The 19,453-nt window shown below is 34.4% G+C and overlaps 1 protein-coding gene across 3 annotated transcripts in view; it reads left to right on the top strand.

The window, feature by feature from the left end:
- The window catches only part of BRINP3 (BMP/retinoic acid inducible neural specific 3), a 415,072-nt gene that overhangs the window by 206,985 nt on the left and 188,634 nt on the right, over positions 1–19,453 (top strand). For all 3 annotated transcript variants that reach the window (XM_019465615.2, XM_019465616.2, XM_019465617.2), the window contains exon 4: positions 13,335–13,525. In XM_019465615.2, coding sequence (XP_019321160.1) covers positions 13,335–13,525 — 191 coding nt within the window. The remainder of the gene's footprint in view (positions 1–13,334; positions 13,526–19,453) is intronic.

Genomic DNA, 19,453 nt, shown 5'->3' with positions numbered 1-19,453 from the left:
GGAAGATTAATGTCTATGTAGGAAAATATTCTTGGCACAATGTATGGTATGATGTCAACATGCAATGCACTCATGTTATTGTTATTACAGCAGTGCAGATAGAAATAATTATAAAATATCCCAATAATTTTAAAAACTTATTCTGTGAAAGCTGCATCTATATAGGTTAGTGAGGTCAATGATTATTAATACAATAAAATCTGAAGTAAAAGTGAAAATCATTACTCTAACTTATTTTATTCATTTTTATTTTTTTTAAGTTTACTTACTTTGAGAGAGAGACAGAGAGCATGAATGGCGAAAGGACAGAGAGAAAGGTGGAGAGAGAGAGTCCCAAGCAGGCTCTGGACTGTCAATGCAGAACCCCATGTGGGGCTCTAACTCACAAACCATGAGATTATGACCTGAGCCATGATCAAGAGTTGGACGCTTAACTGACTGAGCCATCCTGTCACCCTGTCTAACTTCCTTTAAAAAGTTCAGTGGTTTGGGAGCACCTGGGTGGTTCAGTCAGTTAAACATCTGGCATCAGCTCAGGTCATATCTCATGGTTTGTGAGTTACAGCCCCATTTCAGGCTCTGTGCTAACAGCTCAGAGCCTGGAGCCTGCTTCAGATTATGTGTCTCCCCCTCTCTCTGCCCCTCCCATGCTCGTGTTCTATGTCTCTCAATAATACTTAAACGTTATTATTTTTTTTTTTAAGTTCAGTAGTCTTATACTCCTATCAGGCTTCATTGTGGAGAAGAATTTCAGAATATAAAATATATTCTCCAAATAAGAAAAGAAGAAAGTAACAGGGGAAAGGCAGAGACAGAAATTAAAAAGGTGACTTTTTAATTGTTTTCATTGCTTTGGCATTGTGAATGCCACATTTGGGCCTTCAGATTGGTTTTTGTTGTGTATGTTTTTATTTGTTTTTATGAACATGGTTCAAAAATCCTTTGTGGGATTAAATCTTTTCTTCAGGTTGATTATTCAATGATGATAATATAGTCTCTTAAAATTGCTTTTCTTTAGTTATTTAAGTCTTATTCAAGCGTTTTCTTAAAGGCAGAGTGGAGTAAGGTGGGGCTGGGGGGTGAAGAAGGGGAAGAAATAGAATTGCCATACTCACTAGCCTTCTAACCTCTGACTATTACTTAGATTTAGTGTTCCTTATATTTTCTATTGGAATTTTCTTTTTTTTTCCTGTAAATATTACTTATGTTTTCTTTCAGGAATCTCTGCTGGATGATGTTAATAATTTAGCTAAAATGCATGAAATTATTTACATAGCTTAAGGATATAAACTATTTACAATTAACAAGTACACCAGCTTGATTTCAGACAATTTTTTAAATATTGCTGTTGTAATTCCACTAAGCCTTTTTTGTTGTTGTAAGTATAGTTTAGTTTTACATGTTTCACCTAGTTGAACATGAAATTGTGTTTTTCCATTAAAAAATGAGATTTGTGGTGTTTAATTGGAGCTAATTCTCTCTCTTAACTGAGTAAGTAACAACCCTAATAATAGCACACTGAGGATGTTATGTATATAAGTAAACATTTTAAATGAAAAGACAGTTGTTTTTGCTTCTTAAGTAACTAGATCTTCAACTAAATTTAAACATTTTTAAAAACGAGTTGAGTATAAAATATTCACTGTCAGTACTAAGGTGATGAAAAACAAATAAATGAAAAATGTCTTTTTTTCCCTGAGTTATTTAGTACATCATATTATTGACTTAGACATAAAACTTTGGATAGCATATTTGAAGCCTTTAATGGGATATTTTATGATAGATAAAGCCAGTGATTGAATTATCTCCCTATAGGGAAAAATAAATTATAAAAAAACCTTCTTCAATCTATATCATTTTCCACATTTATTTCATCTTATAGCTTCCAGACTATTTATCAATAGAGTAATTCAGCTTGCTTCTATTTGGATAATGATATCTAAACTCCATCACTGGTTAAATATCTAAACTAAGCTACTCAATTTGAAGAATCAATCTTGAAAAAGATTGCACTACTGGGATATATTGATTTCTAGCTATGGAATATATTTCATGACTGCTTTTATAATATATTTCATTATAATACAATATATGACAAACACTGAAATAAAAGTGTATCTGTGTACTGAATATAGAACAACAAAAAATGAGAATAGGAAAAAAAAGAAAAAGATCTTAAACCTACTGGGTTGACAGGAGAGGGAGGGTGCCCACTATGAAGCAACAAACCTAGGTTCTGCACCAAATGAAAAAGACAAAAGACTATGCAAGATGGAGCCCAAAAATTGCACTTAAAATTTTATAAAACCTTGTAACAAAATGTTTATAGTGATTTTATTTTTTAATGTTTATTTATTAGAGAGAGAGAGAGAGAGCACACATGAGTGCACTAATGGGAGAGGGACAGAGAGAGAGGGAGAGAGAGAATCCCAAGCAGCTTCTGTGCTGTCAGTGCAGAGCCCGATGTGGGGCTTGATGCCATGAACTGTGAGATCATGACCTGAGCGAAAATCAAGAGTCTGACACTCAACCTACTGAGCCACCCTTGTACCCCATAGTAATTTTAAATGGGACCTGATCCCCATCTCCAGTATTATGCAGATTTGTGTAAGAGTCATTGTTACAGCCCTGAGCCACATATAGTCTCAAGAGCATATGTGTGGTTCCCTATCAACCCAGCCTCTCTAAAGCCTAACACACTGAAGAGGAGAACAAAGCTTGTGCTCTCTCCTGACAAGCACAACCTGTAGAGAAAGAGGAAGAGGTGGGGTTACTCGCATAAGTTGCTTTCCTACACCAACCTCTCTGTTAACTCACTCACTGCACTTCTTCTGGCAGAATCAGGAATGCAGGGACAATGAGGATTGTTTGGGAAAAATACCTTCCCAGGAAGAGGAGTGCAGGAAAAAGTACTCTTTACTTGATAGAGATAGTTTTAAAAACTGAAACTGAAATTCATTCTAGAAGCAACTAGATAATCTATTAAGATTTGTTCATTTGCAACTTTGGAAAATATTTTTCACTCTCAGTAACATAAAAACAAGTCCTGTTTGACTACTGGCTTTGAATGCACAGAGTTTTAAAAGCCATGATTAAATTTTTAGTGGAAATAGTTATATTTTTTTTAATGTGTGTGGTTTTTATTAATTTTTTTCGTTCAAGTGCTTCTTATGAGAACATATCTTGTCATTACCCCATTATTCAACTTAAGCATTTTATCAGATATGTAATTTTTTTATATAAAGAAAATATTTGCTTTGTTATTACAATGGAAAAACACATGATTGAATGTCCACAGTAGCATTAACTTACTAGCATAGTTATTTATTATAATGAATACTACTGGGGCTCCTTGGTGGCTCAGTTGGTTAAGCATCCGACTTCGGCTCAGGTCATGATCTCACAGTTCGTGAGTTTGAGCCACGTGTCGGGCTCTGTGCTGACAACTCGGATCCTGGAGCCTGCTTCGGGTTCTGTGTCTCCCTCTCTCTCTGCCCCTCCCCCACTCATGCTCTGTCTCTCTCCATCCCTCAAAAATAAATAAGTGTTAAAAAATTTATAATAATGAATACTACCTCAATAACCACTTAGTATATAAGTTGTTATGGTTGCAAAGCTCTAGCTTGAAAAGTGTTACCATATGTTGCTGGCGTGTGTATTTCTTTCAAGAAGAACAGAGCAGAGTCAGGCAGTAACATACACTATAGGTAGAACAGCAATTCAATTTTTAAAAATTTCCTTGCATCCTTATGAGGGTAAGATTCCAAATATCCTTGTTTAATTTCAGAAATACTCGATTCTCACTCTTCTCTATGTAAATTACATTCTGTATAAAGTGTCCACGGATAGTTTTAACTCTACATCATATACAACCCTCTTTCAAAATCGATTAGTGACTGTGTTTCTCATTTTCATTTGGCCTCATCTTAGGAAATATAAATTATTTTATTTTAGTTTAACTATAACATAATTAAAGGAGCAAATCTGATAAAAAATATATGTAATTTATTTCTTGAGCAAAAAGAAATACTCACTGAAAATGCATGGAACTATTTCCTCTATTAGAATGCATAGTCTGCTTTAAGAAAAAAACTGAAAGGAAAAGCAATCTTTTCTGAAACTTGTATCCCAGGGAATCATTAAGCTAATGGTATTGAAAAGGAAAAAAAAATATTTAAAAAAAACCTGCCATACTGTTTTTTAGAAATAAGTATATACTCATGCTACTTAAGATTAGTTATATCCATTCCTCTCTGTCTCAGTCTCTCATCTCTCTCTTTCACCTTGTATCTCTAATATTTCTCTGATAAATTAAATGTTTTAAAAGTGAAAATTAAAGCAATATTGTTAATTAAGTTTTAATTAATATTGTTAATTAATTAAGTTAATTAAGTTATCTATTGAAATGCTTTGAAGCCGTTTATGTAAATAATGATATATATAACACAAAAGAAAATGGGATTAAAATTGCTATGCCGATTGATCTTAATAATGACCTTACTGGCAACTAAGTCAAAAGATAAATGTTAAGTTTTGGAATTTTATAAATTATATTGTTTGTTTTTTTCCTCTTCATAGCAGTTTGGTAAGGTAGATAAATGTCCACTGTTTGACAAACACGTACTGAGTTACCTAGAACGATGCAAAGACCCAAGACCTTCCTTAAAGGAACACACAGGTGACTAATAAATACAGACGTTTAAACTGGTAATAAGTTTACTGTGGTTTAGAGCCTCATTACTCAAGTGTGGTTCATGGTTCAACAGCCAGCACCACCTTGGAGTTTGTTTGAACTGCAGAGTCTCAGATTCCATCTCAGATTAATGAATCAGAATCTACATGTTAACAAGATCTGTGGGTGATTTATATACACATTAAGTATGAACAGCACTGTTTAGAGTATCTATATAAATTTAGAGTGTTCTTAACTCTTCCAGAAGTCTCACTTCTGAAAATTAATCTTACCAAAATAATAACAGGAGTCTATAACTATATATGTAACAAAAATGTTCATTATAACATAGTTTGTAAACAACTCCCAACATAGAGGGGACTTCATTGCATTTCACTCAGGGTCGATTCAATTTCATCTGACATGGGAACTATTTATTTCTAGTTCTTTCATGTCATTGTTCTATAGAGAATATTATGATCTGGGTAATTTTGTTTAGAATTTTCTCAGATGTTGTGGGGGATAACTGTTAATAATCATAAAGTCAGTTGCTCTCATTTGGAGTGTTTTGCAAAACACATTATGTTTCTTTGTTGAAGCTCTATAAGACCAGTTATTTCCTTTCCGTAATATCTTGCAGATGCCAACTGGTGTTAAGCCAACAAGTCTGTTTTTACTTCTTTTATATATTTGGCTCTGCTTCTTGTCAGAAGCCTAGTTTTCTCAGATTGATGTTTTTTAATATCTATTTGTTTCTGAACCAGTGGTTTTTTTTTTTTTTTTCAAGAACACTACATTAGTAGAAAGATATCATCAGGATGTTTACCTTTTAACATGTTAAACTGAGAAAGAATGCTCATTCATAGTGAACAAAATATTATCATATTTTAGCACAAGAAATAATGTAATCTCTCATTACCAAAAAGTAGGATAATGTTTTTCAGTTAAAATGTTACATCAAAAGTAAAACCTACAATTACATTAAGCTGTGTTTGCACTGATTATTCCTAAGAGAAAGATTTTTATGGCAGTTCTTTATAAGTAAACCTGACAAAAAGCAAAACAGACATTCACGATCAGATCTTCCAGTGTAAGGAAATTGAATGACCAGGCAGACATCTGCCATAAGTTTAAAGTTGTGTGTGTTTGTGTGTGTGTATGTGTTTGTCTGAACAGAATGTTATATGTTATAGGTTGGTACACTAACCCAAAAGCAGAACAATGATAACATAAAATACAGTCAACATATAAGAGTTATTGTCATCATATTAAAGAAATAAAACTCAAAATAAACAAACGAACAACCCTCAGTGGACTTTAACTATAATAGCTGTGTCTCCCTAATATGCTTTGATTGTGGATCCTCCATGATTCTGCTCTGGTTGTCTCCTCATTCCAAGAATCAAGCTGAAGAACGTTTTCTTTGGAACACGCTGTCCTCCTGGCAGAGACAAAAAGCTAAAGAGTTTGTGTAATTTTGCAATGCTTCTCAAAAACTTGTACTAGATCATGACCTACTGGCTCTTATGTATTCTACTGACCAGAGTGTTATCCTTTCCAATTCCAGTTTAAAGGGAATCACCCATGAACTGTTTATAGTTCTTCTTTACAATTTACCATTGATCCATGTATGCGTGTTTGCATCCATGATAGTGCAGAAAATAATTACAAAGATAATGCAATCTCCTGCATCATCATTATTTATTTATCCTTAGGATGCTTTTACTCATTCTATTATCCATTGTTTTCTGACTTGTTCTGACTTTTTGAAAGCATTACCTTTATCCTCAATAACCATATATATATATATATATATATATATATATATATGAGAATGCAGATTGAGAAAATCCAAGGAAAATATAATAGGGCAAAAGTTCTTTAAAGTTTCTCTTCTTCATGGACATAACATAGATGATTTGAAAATCAGGACAGAAAAATACATTATTATGAGGTCCATTGCGTATCAAATGTACCTCATCACCTCTTACGAGCCAATCATAGTATGACATTAAGGTCATGATTGTTTTTTGTTATTGTCTTATTGTTTTCTGTTTTGCATTCTCCCTAAAAGCATTTTTCAATATGTGCTCTTAATGTCCATAAATGACCACAGTATTTTAGTTGTAAAAGACACAGCTGCATGATTTCTGTGTGAAATGATCACATCTTTTTATATCCACAGTCATTAATCCTTTTCACTTTCTAACAAACTCAGAATGTTGAATCATTTTCAGAATCACATTTAGTTTTTACAAAATGTGTGGATGCCCTTTGGTACTCATGTCATGCTTATGAGCTACAGTTGGCTTAAAAAAATATGAATAAAAATGGCATACGAACACAAATTTTAGTTGATTGAATAATATCTCAGTTTTCAAATCTGAATATTGTGTTATTTATGTAGAATTTGGATGAACTTTTATAATCAAACACTTAAGAAAAAGTTACAATTAAAATCCAAAATGCATTCTTCCTTAAGACTGACTGTGAAAGTTTCAAAGAACGTGAAGACCATAAACATCCTCAAAACGTGGTAGTTATATATAACCTAAAAAGACCAGATCTCTGAGAGGAAAGAAATAGGCCTATTTTCAATGTAGATTGAGTAGCTTTGTTAAAATATCTTAGATATTTAACAATCCATGATTTATAACACTTGAAATTTAGCATAAACTACCCAGCTTACATCGCAATGTTGTCTGTTGTAACTAAGGGTTTAAAACAAGGTATTCATGAGAGAACAATTAGGGTAATTTAAACTGCCTCTCATGCTTCACTGCAGGGAAAGCTTCTGCATACGTGGATTAATGTTCAACTGCAGACAAGAACTATGGGCAGCTTCTGAATGGATTCCCTTTATCCAATTGTTAGAAAGAATAACCAACTGCTATCTCTAATAATCCCATATATCTTGATTATAAGATCCAGTAGAAACCAGTTTTGACTAAGTCCAGGTTCCTGTGGTGAAATACAATATCTATGAAATGCTAACTTATAAAAATTTAAAACCTTCTCATTTGCTGTTAGGCCCTAACCAAAAAAAAAAAAAAAAACAAAAACAAAAACAAAAAAACAAAAAAAGGAAAATAGAGGAAACCAACATTTATTATACACCTTAGATGTGTTCTGCCAGGGTCTATGGAGGAATTATATTGCTTAGTCTTTTCAAACAGGTGAGAGTAAGCTATTGCCTGTCTTTTAGAAATGGGAAGGCTAAGGGCATGTATAACTTTACCAAAGACCCATAGTCATCAGGTTAGGGGCCTATGGGCTGTCAGGATTTACCTTCCTATACAGCTGATTCCAAAACTCATGTTTTCCTTTCTCATATTACATCATAATTCCTTCAAGTTAATAACAACAAAGATTGAACTGTAAAACTAGTAATAAATGTATATTAATATTTACAATATTTTTCTTTTGATTGTCTCTGTGCACTATAATATATATTTACTCTCAGGATAGAAGGAGGAAAACACATTGACCTATACCTTACAAGCAAATGTAGACACTTTGGAAAACAAAGGAGATATATATTTTTTTAATCTCCAGTAGATAATGAATGGAAACTACTGTTACTCATGATGATGATTATGGGCCATCGTTTTTCTATGCACATCTTTGATTGTTTGAACTTATATTAGTATTTGTTATCATTCATATTGTAACATAGGACCACTCTGAAATAGTAATCCTTAGTTTTTGTTACGTGTCATTTTCTAAATTATCATGAGGCACTCTAACATCTGCAAAATATTCTTTTTTTTAAGTTTATTTATTTATTTTGAGAGAGAGGGAGAGAGAGAGTGTGTGTGCAAGCAGGGGAGGGGCAGAGAGAGAGGGAGAGAGAGAGAATCCCAAGCAGACTCTGAGCTGTCAGGAACCTGACACTGGGCTGGAACCCACAAACCACAGGATCATGACATGAGCTGAAATCAACAGTTGGACACCTAACCAACAGAGCCACCCAGGCACCTCTCTGCAAAATATTTTTAAATCACGTATTTTAATTTGCTTTTAAAATAAGTTTATGCTACTCCTCTCTTTTTGCATGAGATATGACTCAACTGAGGGCCTACGAAGGAATTAATAAAATTCCTACTAAGGAGTTTTCATCAGAAGAGTGAAGACATATAGAGGGATACAGTATTTAAAGGACTATTTTGAGAGATATTTACTTTCTATGTGTGGATACAGATTGTAGGACCAGGATTCATGGATATGTAAAAGAAGTAGAAATAGAGGCTTCTGTCCATCACAAATATGACAATGCAGCTAAAATTACTAGAAATGTGCAGATATGGAATGAGTTATTTTATTTTAAGTTTAAGAAATTGGGTGAATAAAAGAGAATAATACCTTGCCAACAACTTTCAAATTCTTACTGCAGTCTAGTCGTATTCTAAACCTTTTATGGATGTTATCTGTTTCATGCCTATAGCTCCTCTTAGTAGAAGGAATACTATACTCAAGTTCCATGAGAGGAAATTGAGTCAAGTTATACAATTCAAGGTCATTCAGTTACTAAATATAAGCCAGTATTAAAGCTCAAATCTGTTTGGCACTAGCAGTTGGCATAGTTACATTGAAACTATAACAATTAATTCTATATTTTTCTTCCTTCCAGTACCTCATAATTCAGTGAAAGAGTCCATTCTAGTGGTCTAATTATCTCCTCTGCTCAATGATGTATACTTTGTCAATTCATGTTGGACAGCTCCAGTAATAAGAAAAGTCACTACTATACAAAAAGAGACCGTGAGGATGACTCTCCTTACGTATTTAAAAGGCTTTCTTGAATCTCCAGAAGGCAAAACTAATTTCTAATAAATCAATTGAACCAACATTTTAAATTTAATGTATCACTGAACTGAAGAAAAATTAGATATTATTTCAAAGAATAGATAGTTACGCTTCTTTCCATCTACAGGAATCTGTAGAAAACACTGTAAATGCAAGGAGGCTAAACTTGGATATTTCGGTGTACTTTCTAAATAAAATCCCTTGAGAACTGCCAAATCATCCACAATTTTGTTTTAGTCATAATATTAAACTCATAAAACTTACTTATGTGAATAAATGTTTTAAGTCATTTTCACTTTTTTTTCTTTTCTGTTTTTAATGTCTATTTATTTTTGAGAGGGAGAGAGAATGAGAGACAGAGAGCATGTGTACAGGGAAGGAGCAGAGAAAGAGGGAGACAGAGAATCCCAAGCAGGCTCCCACACTGTCAGTGCAGAGCCCAATGCCAGACAACCCACAAACCGGGAGATCATGAATGGAGCCCAAATCAAGTCAGAGGCTGAAGCAACTGAGTCACCCAGGCGCCCCTCTCACTTCTTTCTTGTGGCTGCAGTGTATTCTACTTTGTAGATGCAACATAGTTTATTCTTACTGATGAGGTCTCTGGGTTGCTACAAATATTTCAAATAAAGCCACAGTAAGAAGCTTTTTGCATATCTTAACCAGTGTTTTTTGGGATAGATTTTAAAAGTAGAATTGCTGAGTCAATCATTGCTAACTATTGCCAGATTTCTCTCTGGTTACATCATTTCGCATTACCATCAGCAATATATCAGAGGGCATGTTTCCTTCCAGTTTGCCAACATCTTTGGCAAGGTTGTCAAACTTTCGGATTTGGGCAAATTCCGTAATTGCAAAGTGCTATATCAATATATTTTGAATTTGCATTTCTTGTACTATTTTAACCTATATCTCCGGTATTTTCTGCTTTATTAAATGTGTTGTCATTAAAACTTGACAAGTTTCAGTCTTTAGTACTCACTATGCAGTGTTTTTCTTTTTCTCACTTCTTAATATTTGGTCCGAATTCTACAATATCTGATATCAAGATTGTTAACTTTGTTTTCTTTTAATTTACATTTACCAAGATCTTTGTCATTTTGTTTTTAACCTTACTTCGTAAGACCTGCCTCTTGCTGTATTAGTCTATTTGGGCTGCAATAAAACACCACAGACTGGGTGGCTTAAAAACAGCAGAAATTTATTGCTCACTCTTCTGGAACCTGGAAGTCTAAGGTCAAAGCACCATCATGGTTAGGTTAGAGCCCTTTTCAGTATTGCATAGTCTTGTATTTTCGTGTGGCGGAAGGGGCAATGGAGCTCCCTTGGAACTTCTTTTATAAAGGCACTAATTTCATTGATGTGGGCTCTGATCTAAACACCTCCCCAAAGCACCACCTGTTAATCCCTTCATCTTTGGGGGCTAAGATTTCACATATACATTCTGAGGGGAACAAACATTCAGACCATAGCACTTGCATCTGTGATACACCCTCATTATGAGTTCTCAGACTACCACAGAACTGTTTTTTCTACATCCATGTACAGGATGTTGTTTGTTTTGGTATTCTCTCCCAAGCTTGGCACATAGGTGATTTTCTTTTTCTACGATTCACTGGTCTTTCTGAGATACATTCACTCAAATTTCCACACTAGTTAATCCTCTTTTTCTGGGGGTAAGTAGTCAGTGGGGACTTTTTATTTGCTTGTTTAGTAATTTACATATATATTCACTTTTCTCCTCCAGATGTTCTCGCCTGAAAGCCATTTATCATGCACATGACCTAATGCTGTTCATAATTGGACCTACTCATTCATATTTTTGAGAGTTTTTTTTTTTTTTTTCAGCTGCTATAGTTAGGCTGCTTATTTCTACTCTGCCTGTTAGGATCCAAATACAAACTGAGAATGTGACCTTTCAGAAATAACACTGTTAATACTTTATTTCTGATATCAGTTGACCTGTTCTCTTGTGGATAAATATAAGCTGTTACTTAGAATTGAATAGTCTCCGAGGATATGTCATTTTAAAATTAATATTATTTTATTTATTTGGTATTTTCTAAAACTGGGTTGTCACTTTCTAAGCCGGCATAATGCCCCCTAAACAGTGGGTTACTGAAAGAATAAGAGTAAGCATCAATTCTGACAATTATGTGTTAGATGAATATCCAAGAATATGGAAATCCGTAGATAGCAAGTTCTTAAAGTTAAGCTTAAATAACATTGATATTTTTATAAACATTTGAACATTGAAAATTGCAACTTAATTATATTATACATTAAATTTCACCTTTGAAAATCCATTGGCAATACTTAAATCTTCCATTGAGGTTAGTGATTTCCATAGAGCTTATTAACACATAATATTTGTATATAATGCCACATGTCAGGAACCTCTGAATTTAATACATATATTTACATAACTATATTTGTATATAGTAAAACCTTCATTTGCGACCATAATTCATTCTGGAAACATGATTTTAAATCAAAGCACTTGTATATCAAAGTGAATTTCCCCATAAGAAATAATGGAAAACAGATGATTCATCCCACAACCCCCAAAATTTCATATAAAATGATTATAATATTGTAACATAATACAAAATAATACAGAAAATACAAAGTAAAGAAATATAAAGAAATTTATTTATAAAGAAATAAACAAACTAACTTGAACTTACCTTTGAAAACCTTCGTGGATAGTGTGAGGGAGACAAGAGAGAGGAGGATTATTGTGTAGGACAACTTTCACTATCACCAACAGATGTTGACTACAGTATAGTATTAATAAACTTTTGACATATACTGTATTTAATGCAACTGGCAAAAGGGCAGAAGACAGAGGAAAGGGTCTATATCTGCAGGCAGCCTGACCTAGAATGAAGCAAAGCATTCTTAAGCTTACTCTTTTCTGGAAAAGCAAAGGGCTATCCATAGGTGCTTTGAAGGGACAAAAAATACACTAGTGCCTGTTGTGGGAACCTTCTAATGTTCTGAAAAATCACTGATTTCTGCCAAACACCATGGCCTGAGATTGAATATCATCTGAGTATGGGAGACGATCACCCACAATCCCTCAGTGAGCAAACGAGAAAGAGAGAGAGAGAGAGAGAGAGCACAGAACCATTGGCCCCATTGTTATCATGTGATGTTTGGCATCACTTACTCCTTGTATTCCAAGACATCACTCATTTATCAAGTTAAAAATGATAGAAATGTTTGCTCATCTTGTGTGACACTCACATAACAAGTTATGTGCAATCCAAAGTATTACTGTGTATGTTTTCTCTGCACTTTAAACATGGCTAAGGGCACCTGTCTGTCTCAGTTAGTGGAGCATGTGACTCTTGATCTTGATGTTGTAAATTTGAGCCCCACGTTGGGTATAAAGATTACTAAAATATTAAAACCTTTAATAAATGGCTAGTGTTTAGTAATATGCTTGGTCATGTTTCCATTAGTCATGCTGATCTACAGTAAAGATTTCTGAGTAAATACAACTTTGTATCATGCACCACACTTAAGTTCATATTACATATTTTCCATTCTTAATTTGCTTTTGTGCCACAGGGGTTTTAGGTAAGCTAAACTATATGAAAGTCAAAAAAATCCAGAGAAATCGTCCCACGAAAGCGAGTTTTTCACCATTTACTAGTCAGTATTTACAGCCTTCAATACCTCAAGTACCTTTCTAGGTACCAGGTGAGCGACACAAAAGTAAAACTTGCCCTTTTGTTACTTATCAGTCTTTTGTTTCATTATGTCTGTAATCTACACTTCCTCACCTGCAGATAAATGAAAAATTGATTTTAAGTGGAAAATTGAATAATTTTAAATATTATTAATGCAGGAGAGGAGTCACTCACAATTTTTGTGGACAAGCGGAAGTTGAGCAAAAGATCTGAAGGAAGTGATTCCAGCACCAATAGCTCTTTGGTCACTCTGGAGACGCTACATCAACTAGCCGCTTCCTATTTCATTGACAGGGACAGCACCCTTCGGAGACTTCACCACATTCAAATTGCATCCACTGCCATAAAGGTATGACGGACTTTACTCTAAAATGATATCATACCATTATTATTCCTAGGTCTAAAATGCATCTTTTTATCTTTGCATGTCTCACTGATGTAAAAAATTACATTATAAAAAACAGTTTAACATTTTCATTTGTCATAAGTTTTGAAACGTATTTCAATGAAATGGTGTTTATCTCAGTGTAATTTTTTGACTTGATAATTGGGTCGAGGTTTTTCATACCCTAATGTTAATTGAAATGCACTGGATACACAGACTCCCTTACAGTGTGTATGTGGATGAAACTTTTTAAAATAATATTAATTTATTTTGCAAATATTCATATTTTACAGTACGTAGTTAAAAACATTCTGAGAACATTTTGTGTCAGTGACACAAAAGTCATCAAGCAGCTTGGTTTAAGGAATATTCCCCCCCAATATTTTAAAAATACAATTAAGAAGTACAAGTATTTGGATAGAAGTTCCTAGAAGTCAAGACATAGCACAATCTAGAATTATTTTGTAAATTCCATGAATTCACTAGAATTTTTTGCCTCTGACTATACTACGTATGACTTTATCAAAACTGAGAGAAAGTGACAATAAGGCCCCTTTAATTTTATTTATTTATTTATTTACTTACTTATTTATAAATTAATGTTTATTTATTTTTGAGAGAGAGTCAGAGCATGAGCGGGGGAGGGGCAGAGAGAGAGGAAGATACAGAATCCGAAGCGGGCTCCAGGCTCTAGCTGTCAGCACAAAGCCTGACATAGGGCCCAAACTCACGAAACATAAGATCATGACCTGAGCTGAAGTTGGACACTTAACCGACTGAGTCACCCAAGCACCCCAAGAGGTCCCTTTAATTAAAACAGAGAGAGACAGAGGGAGAGAGATACAGACAGGCAGACAGATGGTGACTTCAAAAACATTAGATTTTTTGACACATTTCTCTGGCAATTTTAAATCAGCATGTTGTTGTGTTTGTTCAATGGCCACTGCAAAACAAACAAACCCATTGCAATGTGATAAGGTCATCCTAGACTAAGTTAACAAGAGCAAAATAAAATACAAAGAGCATTTCTTAGTGTTTCAGCTGTAACATTTCGTAATTAATGTAAAAATCTCTCATTAAATATATCATTTTGTTGCTTTATGATTTTAAAATTAATGTGTGAATTTGTTTTGTAAGTTAATTGAAAAACTAGTACTTCAGTATTTTGGGAATGCTATGGAAAATTTGCACCATGTATATATTGTTCAAGATATACAGGAGAGAATAAAATGTGATATAGAAATATCTTTATCATATGGGTTACATACATAATACTACCTGTCTTCAAGATCGCTAATAGATGAAGTTGGTTAAAAGAATTCTGTAGATGTAAATTACACAATTATAATTAGTCTACTTCTGACTATAGGAGTTATGTTGGATAATCAAGTATATAAATGGTATTTATGCTGTCTAGATAAAAATGTAGCCAACATGAATACAGATATTTTAGTTAATTTAAAAATACTGTAAGATAGGATACTGTTAGAGATATTTAGCTAGAGGTTTCTGAGGAGTCAGAGACTTTCTCAGAAATCAACTTCAATGATATAAACAGTAACTTAAAGCGTATTTTCTAATAGAAGACATCATTATTGTAAGTATGTTTATTATATGGCTATTGATTTTTTTTCTCAGCACCAAGTAGAATTTTGTAATAGAGTTTTGTACTTTATTCAGCAAGAAATATTCATTCACATTTTGTGTCAAAACTTAATGGAGGGTCACTAGGCACTTGGACTAGGACGTGGGTCTAGAGAGGCCTGGTCACAGGAATAGGATCTTGGGGACAAAAGGCATCTGCTTATCTCCGAGTAGTAAACTACCCAGAGGTGTGTATCCCCCCACGAAGACAGAGCTGGAGGATACTGGCCTGCCATCATAGGACAGGGATTTGCTGGTTGGCTGGAATTTCATTTAGTGAGACACCAGGGACTCCTAGCTGTTGGAGAAGCCCTGGACCCCATCAGGCAACAAGTCCAAATGGGAACTGACTGTTGTCAGTCTGTAGCTGCCACTTCAGGGTAGTTTACGGGGGGTGGGCCTCCTCCTTACTGGAACCTGTGCAGGTGGTTGGTACTTGGCCCCAGCTCCACAGGTCTGGGGGGCCCAGCTGTCCCAGGCCTGATAAAGGGGTGTATACTCCGTCTGCATGTGGAGCAGTTCAGGTGCTAGGGATTGGGGGAAAAAAAAGAAAAAAAAAACTTATGGATATTTGTATGTACTTCTGTTCTCCCACAAGCAAGCAGAGTCTGTATCACAAAAATCAACATGTTTTAATGGTGTAAGTATTGCACACAGGCATTGTTTTTCCGTTCTGTGATACAACTGGGAATGGGAAGTCTTCATGAAACTCATAATCTAGCTGTGTGGTACAAGAGAGCTTTAGAGAAGTGACTATTTTTAAGTTTATTTATCTATTTTGAGAGAGAGACAGGCAGAGAGAGGGAGAGGGGGAATCCCAAACAACCTCCATGCTGTCAGCACAGAGCCCAAAGAAAGGTTCGATCTCACAGGTTTGTGAGATCATGACCTAAACCGAAATCAAGAGTTGGTCACTTAACTGAGTGAGCCACCAGGGCGCCCTTAAAGAAGTGACTTTTAAATAAGTCACCTCAGAGAAGCTCTGAGGAAGAGGAAGGAGTAACCCGGAATGTGAGAGAGTGAACAGCCTCACCTTTAGAGCTGGAATGCTGGAATGCTCATTATCCATTAACCATGGGAGAGCCTTCCAGGGCACATAATGGACATATTTAAAGTGTAAAGATGGAAAGGAGAAGTGGGGCTTTAGATCAGGGAGAGGAAGCAGAGAACCATATTGGAATGATACAGGGATGGATAGTAAAGAGAAGTAAACATATTTTGTGCTATAACTGAGGAAAAAAAGGAAATGAGGTATGTGCCAATGGCAATAGCATGGCTAAGAATATATAATCACAGAATTACATGGGGAGTGCAAGGGTGAGGTAGTTGGAAATGGGAAAAAGGTAGACTATCAGACTTTGCAGGATTTAATTAGGTCTGGATGGAGTTCTCTTCCGAGGCAGTAGTAATTTTAAGTGACTGGTGATTTTCTGGTGCTGGGTCAGCTGCTGTCTGTGTTACTGTGAAAGCTCTAGGGGTAAGCTCTTGAGGTGGTCTACAGGTTCCTGTCTCACATGCACAATTGTATGTTCCTGTGCATTTTTCTGGAAAGAGTATCCTTTATTTTCATTAGTTATCAAGTGTGTCCCTACACAGATGAAAGGTGTCCCTCCTCAATTATAAGATTATAATTGCTTAGATGTAAGTTAACACAATAAAAAGGACTGGGGTTGGGGATGAGGTGGGAGGTGTAAGGGGAATTTAAAGTCATTCAACTACTGAAATTCTTCACACTTGAATACATAGTTCAATGCCAAGGGCTTTTGTAGTATATTTGGATCAAGAGCTGAGCTCCTTTACTAAATCCCTAAAGGTTTAATGCTCTGTTTATATATTTAAAATTTTCAACTAAGCGTAGTGAGAGCCACAATTTCTTTGATAAGGCCAAGTGTCTTGTGTTTGAAGTGCCATGTAATAGGTGTTTAATTTCTTGAAAAAAATGTATGAAGTTGTTCATTGATTTACAGAATTTAGGAAACAGAGTATTGTTAAAAAATAACATCAAGTAAGATCATTATCAGATAACGGCAAAAATATAATTAAATCTGGAAAACTGTGCCTGCTTTTATCATGTTAGTTCTTGCAAAAACACAAAAGAGTTGGACAAATAGTGTTAACTATGAGCCAATTTCTAGGAAATGGGATAGAATGATGTTGTTTTTATCTCTTACAATTATGAATATAAATGTAGGCTGCAGTTCATTAACACATCTGGAAATAAAAAAAGAGGCTCAAACACCTATGTAGCTTAATTAACTGCCATATTATTCCAATTAACGGCATTTATATAAAGTATTATTTTCCATATTGTTTTTAATGCAATAACATGTCAAATACAATTTCTAGAATTGGCCATTATTTTCAGAAGATCCAATTCAATTGACTCAATTTATCTAAAAGATCACACCGACCTGTTCTTTAGGATTATTATGAGATAGTATAATAAATTTAATATTATGTTACTGACAATGAAAATATATATTGGGAAACTTTAATCTATTACCTGATGTGGTGTGTGCATTTTACAAAACTTCCTTAGTACTCTAAATTTTAATTATTTTATTTTATTTTTAAGGATTTTTTAAAATTTATTTTTGAGAGAGAGAGAGAGAGAGGAGAACATGAGCAGGGGAGGAGCAGAGAGAGAGGGAGAGAGAGAATCCCAAGTAGGCTCTGTGGTGTCATCACAGAGGCTGTGTGGGGCTGGATCTCACAAAATGTGAGATGGTGACCTGAGTCGAAATCAAGAGTCGGAACCTTAACCCACTGAGCCACCCAGCCATCCCAGTAGCCTAAATTTTAAAAATCAGTTTACACATGGTGAGTAAGATTAAATTTATTAAAGACTTAACATTTTTAAAAAATTTTTTTAATGTTTTATTTATTTTTGAGACAGAGAGAGACAGCATGAGCAGGGGAGGGGCAGAGAGAGAGGGAGACACAGAATCCAAAGCAGGCTCTAGGCCCTGAGCTGTCAGCAGAGCCTGATGTGGGGCTCGAACTCACAAACCACGAGATCATGACCTGAGCCAAAGTCAGACGCTTAACCACCTGAGCCACCCAAGCACCCCTAAGGACTTAAAAATCTTAAAAGAACTAAATTATTATTAATTTCTCAAAATAAGTACTGATTAATGTCTGGTATTTCTGGCATTTTTCTTGTACAGAGAAAAAAAAACAGATTTTATTATTTTATTTTATTTTATTTTATTTTAGAGAGCACAAGAAAGTATCAGCGGGGAAGAGGGGCAGAGGGAGAGACAGAGAGAGAAAGAGAGATAGAGAGAGAGAGAGAGAGAGAATTTCAAGCAGGTCTCACACTCATCTTGAAGTGCAGCATGGGGCTTGATCCCCTGACCATTGGATCATGACCTGAGCTGAAATCAAGATCAGACACTCAACAGACTGAACCATCCAGGAGTCCGATCAGATAGATTTTTAAAATTATAGTGTTTAGAAATGTTTTCTAAAAAATTTAGGAAGAAACACAAATAATGTGTTAAAGTTACCTTAAAGGTTAATATGCCAATTAAAAATTGCGTTCATAAATGATGTCTTAGTGCCGCTCGGTTTATTTAAGAGTGATGCAGGTGATTTGGAGAAGAGGCTCCAGAACTTTGTATCTACATTTCTGTAATTATAAAAATCCATTAAATTAAAATTTGAAAAGCTATTTATAATATTAGGCCTGATAATACTTTTCCAAGAAGCTTTTCTGCTATGTAAATTATTTTCTTTGTGAGATAAAAATCAGTAAAACCTCATAATTAATTTTTAAATGTTACTTTTATATGTTCAAAAAAAGCTTAAAGAAGACACAAGACAACAAAATTTACCTGCAAGCCATTCTTAATAATTGGAGGATTGATTTCATATATTAGGTTCATTTTCAGAAAGGATTCTCTTAACAAACTCTTTCAGGATTTTAAAAGAATGTTTTAACTTACACACAAATTTAACCATCTGGGTACAATGCAAGTACATTTAACAAATTTGGCAATTTTTTTTCAAATTGAGAAAAAGTGTATCTACATTTTCTTGTGTATACATATTTCCTTGCCCACAATATTTTTTATCCTAAAGGAATAATATGTTATTCCAGAAGATTAATATATAAATATAGTATCATGATTAAATTCATAACAATCTCAGAATAATTAAGGTTAATATTTTTAAATATTTAGAAAATTCATATATTTTTTAGAACTCTCATACATTTTAATGTTTATTTATTTATTTTGAGAGAGA

Source organism: Panthera pardus, unplaced genomic scaffold (genome assembly GCF_024362965.1).
Source record: "Panthera pardus isolate Hobbes unplaced genomic scaffold, ASM2436296v1 HiC_scaffold_21, whole genome shotgun sequence".
NCBI lineage: Eukaryota > Metazoa > Chordata > Mammalia > Carnivora > Felidae > Panthera > Panthera pardus.
The sequence above is the reverse complement of the archived record's forward strand: the minus strand, read 5'-3'. Positions and strand labels throughout refer to the sequence as shown.